The sequence below is a fragment of the Ascidia mentula genome, chromosome 2 (assembly GCF_947561715.1).
Source record: "Ascidia mentula chromosome 2, kaAscMent1.1, whole genome shotgun sequence".
Taxonomy (NCBI): Eukaryota; Metazoa; Chordata; class Ascidiacea; order Phlebobranchia; family Ascidiidae; genus Ascidia; species Ascidia mentula.
Genome location: NC_138567.1, coordinates 17491578 through 17504146, shown reverse-complemented (window position 1 = coordinate 17504146; position 12569 = coordinate 17491578). Strand labels below are relative to the sequence as shown.

Genomic DNA, 12569 nt, shown 5'->3' with positions numbered 1-12569 from the left:
AAGGCGCTTCGTTCGTGCGCGAGTTTAGTATAGTATTTCATTTAACAGAAGACAACAAGTAAACAATGCAACAAACGGACTGCAGGCAGATGACCCCTGATTCGACCTATTGTATCTTATTTAGTTGTGTAACAATAAAACAGTTATTGGGTCAGGGTGTTCTTGTTGTTACAGCAGTTGTGTTTGCTAATGTGATACATGAACTTTTGAAAACACGACAGAGACAAACCGTCTATTTACCATTGTCGTTTTGTCCACTCACAGCAAAAGATAGAAATAGGTTAATTGAATTTTGAGGTGATTAGTAAATCAAATCTGGATCCAAAAAAACCAAAGGCCCCTTATTCTATTTGAATAAGTTTTGGTAAATGGAGAAACTGATGATGCCGTTTTAGGCGAAATATATTTTTCTCTAAATAAATCGATCTGAGCTGTTTGAAGATCGCTGTGTTTGGATTTTAATACATTATTGAATTTTGAGGCTGGCAAAGACCGCCGAGAAAAAACGACCAAATTAGCTGATTATGCAACACAACACTGTTATTCTGTCATAGCACCACCTTTTATCTGACAGTAGCGTTGCTTACGAGTTCGCGTCATGAATGATTCATTTAATTCGCCACAATCAACCACTAATGTATTTTTCGCAATATAGTTGTAACTAGAAATGTTGGAATCATGAAATTAAGGTCAACACAAAGGTGAGGTTAAAGTTACAAAATCACAACCAAAATGACGTCATGTAATGTCACTGGGCAAAGAACGCACCATCTCCGTCTTATCGAAGTACAGAGTAATGTCGTTGCTGCTGTACCCTTTGGTCTTCCAATAATCAGGGACAAATAAGCCTTTGGTTTGTGACGTCACAGTGGCATATTTCTGTGTGATGTTAAAACCTTCACCTGACCTTTGTGGTAACGTAATCTGTGGATTCTCCTATGTTTGAAACTATTCGATATCTGCAATATAAGGCGCCTTCTCCTATGTAAACAATGCATTTTTTCGACGCGAGCGCTCTGTGTGATGTCAATTACGTCACAGCAAAAAAGGTTTACGATTTTTGGTCGACTCTACTTTTCGTGCAGTTTTTTACATTTTTTAGTTGACGTAGAACCGAAAAACTTTGGATATATGTTTGTTGTGGATGTACCTTTAGTTTTACGCAAAGTTGCCATGACCGTGTCATATGCACTTTAAATGTCCTTAGACAAGCATACAATTTTATAAGCGTTAATTCTCGATGGTTAACTGCCTCCTAAGCACATGAAATAAAAGAAAGTACATGCATTGTTACGTAAATAATTACTGCTACCAGTACCGTGAGCAATAATGGTGGCGAGAATCTACACGCACAACATTGGAAGAATAATACGAATGATTTGTCATCGGTTTGTAGCGATTGATGACCTTGAGGACAAATGTATTATTATAGCTGCGAACCACATGAAAATGAGGACATTGCGTTTGAGCAGGCAAAGATACAGCAGACAAAGATGTTAATATAGAAGCAAATAACACGTAAAACACGGTTCATTTGAGCTATTTGCACCAAACATATTTTATTTCAGACGTTTCGAAAAAGATGTTGAACACAAAGATCCAGGTATCGACATTTAAAATTTCGGGAATAAGATATATTTTTCCAACAACCGCAAGAACCTAAAAATTATTGGAGTGCTCAGTTAAAAAACATCACCCGCAATATATTTGTCTTGTACACCAAGACTGACAAAATTTTGCCTGAAATTAGCGTCTGTGAATGTGGTATGATTGATGTAACACGACCAGCTAGCCTTGTCACAGGGGTTTGACCGCACCGTCAGGAAAGAACATTATTCTTTTATTCTGCGGCACAGTTAACAAACTGTGACACGTTCACTAAACAAACAAACACATATTAGCGAACAGTCACATGCAACATAACAGACAACATTATTGAACTCACCAATACAAGATGCACAAGGACCGACTTCGAATAGCATTCGGTTGCACCAGGTGAATTTACGTTATGCAGTCACTATTTTGTTATCAACTTAAGTCAATTCACTGCAATTCACAACAGATATTTAATCACCAAAACAGTTTAATGCACGCGGACAAGTTCAACACGTGGCAAACATTAAGACTGCTGGCACTAGCCTTGCATCATACAGTTGGTAGGGGCATTGTGACGTTTCCATTGTTGTGAAATTTCCTCACATGGAAAGTTACGCGCACAGAAATCTTACACTCCCCCCCAAAATTGATAAGTCGCAGCGACGTTCAATTTTTACAACACAATTTCGACGCGCGTTTGTATCAATCGTTTATCAGTGTTTCTCAGCGACCATTGTCGCCGGGTCATCGTGTGGCAGGTGATCGTCTCCTCTCCCATCAACTGGTACGACCACACACAGTTTGTGAATGGGTCTTCGCACAATCGTTCCTCTCGATCGAATTCGAACACTGCGGACCACACCAAAGTCATCAGGATTGGTTGATTCAACGCGACCGATCGACCAAGAACGTCTGGGGGCAGCATCATCAACCAGAAGGACCACATCACCGACCTGGACATTTCTCTTCTCATGATGCCACTTCTGGCGAGCGATGATTGTACGCAAGTATTCCCGAGACCATCGTCTCCAAAATTGATCTGCAATATATTGGACCTTGCGCCAACCCCGGCGCGCGTAGCAGTCACGATCACTTGTGACGGTTGGAGGCATCCCTCCGGACGGATTTATCCTTAGCAAGTGATTAGGTGTCAATGGTGACTCACCAACGTCATCAAGTGTGACCGGAGTCAGGGGTCGCGAGTTGATAATTGATTCCGCTTCAAGCAGAAACGTTTGCAGTTGATCATCGTTGAGGACTCGTTCGTTCGTCAGCAAGGAGAGGACGCGTCGAACAGACCGAATCATCCTTTCCCAGGCACCTCCCATGTGACTTGCACCAGGTGGGTTAAAGTGCCACTGAACTTCTTTCTTTTTGAAGAACTCTTCTATTTGGTTCTGGTTCCATTCACGTACGGCGTCACGAAGAACACGCGCAGCACCCACAAAATTCGTGCCATTATCGGAATAAACTTGCAGCACTTCGCCGCGACGAGCAATAAATCTGCGAAAGGCATTTATAAAGGCATCGGTGCTTAGGTCATGTGCCACCTCGAGATGAATTGCTCTTGTAGTTAGGCATGTAAAGAGACAACCCCATCTCTTAACTTCGCAGCGCCTTTGCTTGACGACTAGAGGTCCGAAATAATCGACTCCTGTAAATGCAAAGGGAAATTCATTCATTTGCAGGCGAGCTGGCGGTAAATTGGACATAATTTGCCCTTCAGGCTTTGCGTTGCGACGCCGGCATACCAAACATGCGCGGAGAACACGTCGCACCGCCACTGCACCTTTAACGATCCAATAGCGTTGGTTCATCTGGGACAGAATGTGGTTCACGCCAGAATGTCCACACTCTGCATGGAAATGGGAAATTAGCAACTCAGTCAGGTACGAGTTGTGAGGCAAAATGGCAGGATGTCGGGCCTCAAAAGGAATAGGCGCCTTTTCCAAACGACCGCCAACCCTAAGCATTCCATCAATCATCACAGGATCCATACGAAAAACTGCCGATGACTTGCTTGGTTTCTTCAAGTTTCCATCTGGGGTAATTGCTATCATCCATTGTGAGAAATGACCTCGTTGAACATATTTCACCAACTCGGCTTCAGCCGTCCGTAGCTCATCAACTCTCAGGGCCGAGGAGTCAAATCTCGCGGTTCTCGCACTTCGCAGAATTGCCTTCAAACGCAAAAACCATGCAGCGGCACGTTTAAGTTGATACAACGAAGAAAATTTCGTTATTAAAACATCTGTGGGAGGACATTTCTCTACCACAGTAAACACACCACAAGGTTTCTTATCAAATACATTAACCTCAACCGGATCTGTAGCAGCGTCACCAAACATATTTGGCCAGCAGTCGGGCGTCTTCTTGAGAAACGATGGTCCGTCAAACCACAATTCACTCCTCACCAGGGCATCGGCTGAGACTCCCCTCGAAGCCAAATCAGCAGGGTTTTCCGTCGTCGGAACATGTTTCCAGTTCTTCACACAGGTATTCTTCTCGATCATTGCCAAACGACGAGAGACAAACAACGGAAATCTTCGTTTATCATTTTTAATGCTTTGCAGCACCACAGACGAATCCGTCCAAAATATAGAGGGACGCAGGTCCAAACACATTTCCTTTCTGACAATCAGTTCCACGTCCACAGCCAGAACAGCAGCCATCAATTCCAACCGTGGAATAGAATTTTCACCCTGGGGTGTTAGGCGACATTTACTCATAACCAAGGTACAGGTCACGTCGCTTTCTTTATTCGTTGATCGGAGGTAGCACACAGCTCCGTAGGCTTCTTTGGATGCGTCAGCAAACACATGAAGTTGACTTCTTATCACATTGGCGCTGACACCAAATCCAAATGATCGTGGAATGCGCCTTTCCTGCAGGCTGTGTAAGCAGACTAACCACTTCTCCCATTTTCGTAAGTCCTTAGCAGGCATTTCTTCGTCCCATTCAATTTCTTGCTTGCACAAGCTCCTATAAATGAGCCGGGCTCTCAACACGACGGGGGTAACAAAACCCAATGGGTCGAATAGAGAATTCATAGTTGACAAGAGGCCTCGGCGAGTGCGCGGCTTCATTGGCAACGAAACAGCAAACAGAAATGCGTCAGCATGAACATTCCACTGTATACCAAGCACACGCTCTTGTAATTCAGCATCCAGTGGGCGCACCTGCAAAGCCATTGATAATTCATTTTCCGGTAAGCGATCAAGAATCTCCTTGCAGTTTGACAACCACTTGGTCAAGCGAAATCCACCCTTCTCAAGCAAGGAGCGCAGACCATCGACAAGCTGCAATCCAGTTTCAACGTCTGCTACCGATGTGAGGCAGTCATCGACGTAGAAATTACGTTCAACCGTAGAGGCAACAATGGGTTCAAATTCACTCCCAAAATCACTAGCGGTTTGACGTAAACAAAAGGTTGCGCAGCTTGGAGACGAAGTTGCCCCGAAGAGATGTACATTCATTCTGTGGGGCACAGGCTCACCTGACAGGTTCCCACCAGGCCACCAAAGGAAACGCAAACTGTCACGATCACGAGGGGCAACTCTCACTTGGTAAAACATGGCCTCAATGTCAGCTACCAAGGCAATCGGCGACTTGCGGAAACGCAACAAGACGCCAAGTAGACTGTTGACAAGATCAGGACCTTGCATCAACGTTTGGTTCAAAGACAGTCCACGGTATTGAGCTGCGCAATCATACACAACACGCAACTTACCAGGTTTGTGAGGGTTCACAACACCATGATGAGGTATGTACCACGTCCGATGTTTGGTAATCAGTTTCTCCTCCGGTACTTCTTCGGCAAATCCTTTGTCGATTGTTGCTTGCATTTGCTCAGCGTACTTCTGATGCATTTTCTCGTCGTTGCTCAATCGACGTTTCAACGATTCTAATCTTTTGTTGGCCATCTTCAGATTGTTAGGCAAAACTTGGTGATCATGTCTCCACGGCAGTGGCAATTCATAATGTCCATCAATGTATTGAACGGAGTCCTTCATCAATTGGTACGTCCTCCGATCTTCCCTGGAGAAAGGACTTCCAAACAATTCGTCTTCTTCTTTGGGGATCAGGTCACTCTCGTCGCTTAGAAACATGGTATGGGCGGTGTCCATGACGCAAGTAAAGTTGGCATCTGCAGCAGATTTGCGGACAGGGTCGAGCGATCGACCTAGCAAAGACCATCCAAGAGGCGTCTTCACAGCATCTGGGCATTCGTCGTTTCCAGGACGACTGCACTGTACACGATGTGCCACAGGTACATTAGCACCAATCAACAATGTGACAGTTCCACCAGCAATGGAAGACAGTTGTAGACTCCTTATTGATGGGTGCATCTTCCGAGTTTTCCAGGTGGGAGACTTGTTCGGTTTCACAGGTATTTGTTCAACAACCACTACTTCTGGCAAGTTTATTTGCTCACCTCCATCAAGTGGTTCGACTGACACGGAAATTGCGATTGTGTCCAGTTTTTGCGGTGTCGTCATTGTGTTCAACAAAATTTGTTTGGGTCGTCCAGACGCACCTAATTTGTCTACCAACTTACGTTCACAAAACGTTGTGGTTGAACCCTGATCCAGAAAAGCGTACGTGGCAATGGAAGTGGTCCCATGGCGAACAACGACAGGTACAACATTCAGGTACACACTAGACGCGTTGACACTTGCACTGTACTCGCGACTTCGGATCGTAGCACAAGCAGGATTGTCATTCTTTACCCCTTCGGATACAGTAGGAGGGGCTGGGTAATGCAGCAATTTGTGGTGCGATTTACCATCGCATCCGTTGACTAAACAACTTTGACTGGAATCACAGTCTCTAGCACGGTGGCCAGCCTTTAAACACTTAAAACACAAACCCATTGAACGCACGAACCTGCGTCGATCATTCCACGACATTTTCCTAAACTGGACACATGCGTCAAGAGAATGGCTCCCGTTGCACAACAAACACTTCATTGGCACGTGTGTTTTGTCCTTAATTTTCGGCGCAGAAGTCGCCACAGTGCTGTGCGCAATTGCCTTCGGCCGGCGGCTTCCTTTGTTGTCTTCCTTTGATGAATACAGCGCCTTACCAAAAATCGAGTTTGCAACCTTGCTTTTTAGTGCTACAAACTCTGTAAGAGTCGCAAAGGTAGCTCGTTTTTCAGTGTCATGCTCAATCTGTGCGGACATCGAAACCCAGTCCTTTCGCAAGCTAAACGGGAGTTTCCTGATAACAGCCAACATGACATCCATGGAATCAACACTAGAAGCATGTCTTATCTCACCATGTAGTGCCGTACAGCATTTGTCCAACAGCACAGATAATTTCATGAGACCATCGGGGTCGTTGTCCTTGACAACAGGAGCTGACATCAGCTGTTCTTCGCATCTTTGTGCGATAATGTGAGGTTGGCCATATTCGTTATACAAAGTTTGCCAGGCAAGCCTGTACCCTTCGGCTGCATCTTTCGCGTTAAAGCGTTCAATTTTTTCCCTAATATGGGGTTTACAGTGCTGTACCAAATACAACAGTCGCATCTCATCATTGTGGGCCTTCTTAGCAATGTAGGTATCAAACTGTCGTACGAATAGCCAGTAATTTAGTGAATCACCATCAAATTTGGTTACTTCAGGACTCGGCAAGTTCACATGGTATGCGTCCTGATACGTCTTTGGTAGTGGCGAGATATTTTGGGGACTAGGGCAACATCTATTTGCGTCTGCACGAGGGATTTCACCAAACGTACCAGTCCTATGCTTCTCGATGCGTGGTGCGGACACGTTCACGGGCGCTTCCACGTGTTGCGCATTTGACCTAATTTGTGGACACCAGCCCCGTACAGCATTTGACGGCAACTGTGAGCTCGTATGTTGAAAAACATTTGACAGTAATCGTGGGCGAGGGATAGAAATTGAACTACCTTTTGTAACAGACGCCAGGCTTGAATTACCGATAGACTCTTCCTCCCATGCCTCCACTTCAGCTTCAGCGAGTTGCAAATCGTGGCGCATTTGCGCAGCGTGCTTCTCCGCTTCTTCGCTGATGCGCCGGGCTTCATTCTCCGCCTCACGTCGAATTCGTTCCGCCTCTAGCTCGGCCGTACGACGTGCACGATCTGCTTCCAGCTCGGCCGTACGACGTGCACGATCTGCTTCCAGCTCTGCCGCACGACGTAGTCTATCTGCTTCTTCTGAGGCCCTTCGTACATTTTCGGCTTCTTGAGCACTTGCGAATTTTGCAAGCTTTAGTTTCACCTTACTGCGTCGAATTTCACTTCGTATAGAACTCGAGGTTGAATTTCTACTCGAGTGAACAGACAACGCGTCGGCTGGTGACAATGGTAGGGGAACGGATCTAGGCTGCGGATCATGCAGCTTCGATATCCACGTTGCGACCCTTTTATCAAATTCTTGTTTGTCTCGGCAATAATCTCGCGTGAGCAGTAGTTTATCACTATCCGACATATTTGAGTGAAGTTCAATTAGCTTATCAAAGTTTGCATTTACTTGGGGCAGGAACTCACGTAGCGCTGAAAGATCTTGCGGCTTTTTCATAAGACTCTCTGCGCAAGCGTAGCTATCTTGTAGAGCCTTTAAAGCCTCTACTATTTCGTTTTCTTGATCTTCCGTCATACGGTTTACTTGAGATGCAATTTCACGGCAATGTCCGTGGTGACCAAATCAATCGTCGATCCTTCGCTTGTTGACGATTCCTAGTTTGTTAACGATGTAACACGACCAGCTAGCCTTGTCACAGGGGTTTGACCGCACCGTCAGGAAAGAACATTATTCTTTTATTCTGCGGCACAGTTAACAAACTGTGACACGTTCACTAAACAAACAAACACATATTAGCGAACAGTCACATGCAACATAACAGACAACATTATTGAACTCACCAATACAAGATGCACAAGGACCGACTTCGAATAGCATTCGGTTGCACCAGGTGAATTTACGTTATGCAGTCACTATTTTGTTATCAACTTAAGTCAATTCACTGCAATTCACAACAGATATTTAATCACCAAAACAGTTTAATGCACGCGGACAAGTTCAACACGTGGCAAACATTAAGACTGCTGGCACTAGCCTTGCATCATACAGTTGGTAGGGGCATTGTGACGTTTCCATTGTTGTGAAATTTCCTCACATGGAAAGTTACGCGCACAGAAATCTTACAATTGATTTGATTTAATAACTTACGGTGCCACAAGGTAGACAAAAAGTCTTTTTAGGGCTGTACTAACATAACTGTGAGCCCTTCCCTGCAAAAGAAGTTTACAAAAGGTTTCCAACCTTGCGGACGCATTACGTCTAAAATTTTGCAAAGTGAGAGTTGGGCCCAAATCCGGCCTGCATTAGATGTACAGTGTCTTGGGTAAATCTCGAAAAAATATACCGTGTGGTTTGCCATTGTGAGATTTAGCGTTTTAGAACATTGTTTGTTTGTGTTTTGTAATTATTAACCACATTTGCGACTCCGTTTTCGGGCTAAAATAGTTAGTTCGTCAGGGCAGGGCACGAAGTTAGATCGCCTTTGCGGTTGTTAAAATTTAAACCTTGTTAAATTCAGACTCGCCCGTCTCATTTGTTTATGTGTAAATTTAAGATTGTGTAAGAATAATTTATGGCACAAACGACTAAACAGTTGTAATTAAAGGCTGCCTGGATCCTCAGTAAAATCAACATACCCATGAGTTATCTGTCTTGGATAAATATTCTACTTCAAACATAAACAACTTGACCAAGACACATTTTATTTCAATATGTTTTGGATTCTGAATACAGTTGTATCGTGTTCGACGACCTGCAGAAATATGGTTGCTTTTGTGATTTCGAGACCAAAACAACAAGGTAAATAAATTACTGCCTCTTATACAATGTTTTTTTCCGAATGTTTTTCAAATTCATCTTCACCTTGAAGATTAATTTTCATCAATTTGTTGTTCAGCGTCTTCAACATCTAGCTCATCGGGGCGATTGATAACATCAAAAATATCAGGAATTTCATCATCATTCATATCCTCGCCATCTTCTTCTGCACAAAAACAACGCAAATAATAAATCTTAGACCGCAACGGTTCCTGCGTTTATTAACGATGTTTAGACGAAATCCATGCGTATTTAACGAGATAGTGAGGAATTTTACCTGGGTTATTGTCCTCGGTGTCCTTTCCCCAACGCCGTCTAAAAAACCAAGTATTCAACATTACGGTTTAACCAAACTCGATGATAATAGTTTGTAGAAAACAGGTAAGACAAACAAAATTCTGGTAAGGACTGTTTTGCATGTACAAGGTAGTTATATTTAGAAGAATGAAAACAATTGTTTTAACCTTCTGTAATAGTGGCATCTTCGACGATAAAAGAAACGTCTACGAATAATGGAGCGTCGTCTAATTCGTCTTCTTGACCATCTGCGCCTGAATCTGATCGATTCACCCAAATCAATCACAAGCAGAAACACGAGCAGCAACGACAGCAACGTTTTTGATTTCATCTGCAAAAAATATCAGTTAAGATCGTGTTTAAAACGTTCAACCAAACATTGCTTACCTTCTTGTGTCTCCAATACACTGAATGTATCGAGTCGTCGATTGAGCGTCTTCATATAGAAATACCAACCCACACATTATGAGGTATTAATAGAAAGGCTGGAAGGAAAGGCAGCATCCGCGTCACGCCATTTTCTTGAGATAATATTTCCAGTGGATAAATTTATTCGAATTGTGTGTTTATTGTGCAGCATCAAAGTTTTCACACCGGTTCCCAATCTTACGCTTAACTTATTTTCCTGTATTGGAAGTACATGAGCATGTAATAGAGGTGCAGCAATCACGTTGTTTCGACGACTTGTTCTTTGTGTAAATACGAAAGAAATTTGAAATGTACTGCTCATCTGGCATAAAATATACGTGCTGTATTTATTCGACGTTTCGTCTGCCATGCTGCAAATCAACACTCGGACGTTTTATAACTTCGTATTTGGTGTTAAGTTTTGTCCTGAAATGAAAGAAAAATACACAAAATTGAAAGAATAATATAAATGAATTTGTGACGATGGACGATCTTTAGGATAAATGTGTTATCATAGCTGCAAACCACATAAAGATGGGGACAATGCGCATCTTCTTTTTCACAATTATTTGCAGAGGCGGGGATTCACCCACGTTTCCTCCCTCCTACCAGGATAAAGAATATTTCCAAGTGGTGACTTCCCATCAGCTTCCTCAGTTGAGTGACAGCGCACCGTGAAACGTGGTTTCCACTTAGGCACACCATCATTAAATAAACTTTTGTTTTCTTAAACAAGTTTGGCAGCAAAATTCTTACTTAATATTAAATATGCAAACATATAATTCAATTTGTTGTTGATAATATGTTTGGCTGAGCTTTCACTGGTTGGTGATCATGGCCCAGCAATCGTAATAAAAATGTAATAACCCTATACAGGTCGAAACATTGTGTACATCCTGTCTGTAGCTCACAATGAATATTACAAGTCTTTTTGCACATATATGAATTGGGTTAACCCGAGCCTGTAGCACTATCGAATACCAAGCAGTTGTTTGACCATAGTGCGTTCCACGGTGGTTCGTCTCTGTTGTTTGGTACTCAGTTGGGTACCCAACGGATCGATTTTGACCGAAAGGAAATTAGTGTGCCCGCTAGTGTAAAAGCCAGTACAGTGCCACAGTAAACAGCTGCGCTGATAAGACCTTCAGGAAGAAACAGTGTGTACACCCTGTCTGCAGCTCTCAAGGAAATACCCCTATTAACACACACGTCTTCTACCTTGCAGTGACGTAATAATCCTTGTCAATGTTAAAAATTTTGATGATTTTATTCCTTTAATACCCATCAAGATATTCAGGATATGGATAATCTAACTCGTTTCCATCCACAAATATAATTATGTCCTAAAATGTGCTTCGCGTCCTTTTACAGTTTAGTTGAGGCCTGGAATAATCAGCGGTAACAACGTCACAAGGGCAATTTATTTTGTGGTGTTTAACAATCCGTATGGTGTCGCTGTGGAGGTGAACTGTTTTAATTGTTAAGAATCAAGGCACAAATTAATGTTGTTGGGATTTGTATAGGGTTAACATTTGCAGCGAGGCGCACGCAGAGGTTGGACTGAAGCAATGATCCGAATCAGCACTGATTATAAACGCAGTTGTGTTCGAAACGTCTGCTCAATGAGAAGCATAATAGCTTTGGTCGAGGAGGGAAGCGACCAAGTTAATGACGCAATTCCTTTACAGATACTTTTGTTTTTTCAGCAGGGTCATTTCTCCTTTGCACTGATCAACCTGTCATGTAGATTGTAAAAGACAGACTGTCATCCATGCGAGCTCGTCATATTTCCAGCAAAAAAAAGAATTAGGCACGAACGCAGAGCAGCACCTGAACCAAAAGTAATCAAATAAAACAACAGGTTTGCCATCAGCAGTATATCGGATATAACCCGTCACACGATTTAAAATGAACGCTGTCAACAAAGTGAAAACCGTTGCAGAATACAGGAAAATACCCCATACCATAACCGCGCTGTATCTTCTGCCAAATCAAGCATTCGGATCAATTACATGAGGGTAAAAGCATTTAGGCGGTAATTCGTAGGCTGAAAAACTCTGTTTAAATCGTTTTCTAACACGAATTAAAGACTGCAATAATCAGTTACAGCCCAGTGGCGCGGCCAACAGGTTTAGCCAGCCTCGATTAGTGGCCCATTACATCGTTTAAACACTGAGGTATATTTTGCTTATCGCTTCGACTACAAAGTGATTGAATGTTACGAATCTGCTGGGAAGAAAATATGGCCGACAGTAAGGTAACACTAGCCGATGCTATAGAGCTGGTGCAGTTACTTTAGGGCCGAACATTTAATGATGAATAATGATAGACTTGCTTGTGTAAAGAGATGTCTGACAGCGACATTTTGTCTGAAAGCACCGTTAATAAAGGAGACTA

At 43.1% G+C, this 12569-nt stretch overlaps 2 protein-coding genes across 2 annotated transcripts; both read right to left on the bottom strand.

Annotated features, from left to right (window-relative positions):
- Positions 1–2309: 2309 nt before the first annotated feature.
- Positions 2310–8225, bottom strand: LOC145890283 (uncharacterized). The gene has a single exon (XM_082981299.1). It carries the CDS (start codon positions 8223–8225, stop codon positions 2310–2312), a length of 5916 nt encoding a protein of 1971 aa, XP_082837425.1.
- Positions 8226–9335: 1110 nt separating this feature from the next.
- Positions 9336–10196, bottom strand: LOC145889773 (uncharacterized). Its single transcript, XM_082980803.1, has 5 exons — positions 10152–10196; positions 9932–10095; positions 9745–9782; positions 9513–9633; positions 9336–9402 (listed from the first exon to the last, which is right to left on the bottom strand). Exons 2-4 carry the CDS (start codon positions 10093–10095, stop codon positions 9521–9523), a joined length of 315 nt encoding a protein of 104 aa, XP_082836929.1. The 5' UTR covers positions 10152–10196; the 3' UTR covers positions 9336–9402; positions 9513–9520.
- Between the last annotated feature and the right edge of the window lie 2373 nt (positions 10197–12569).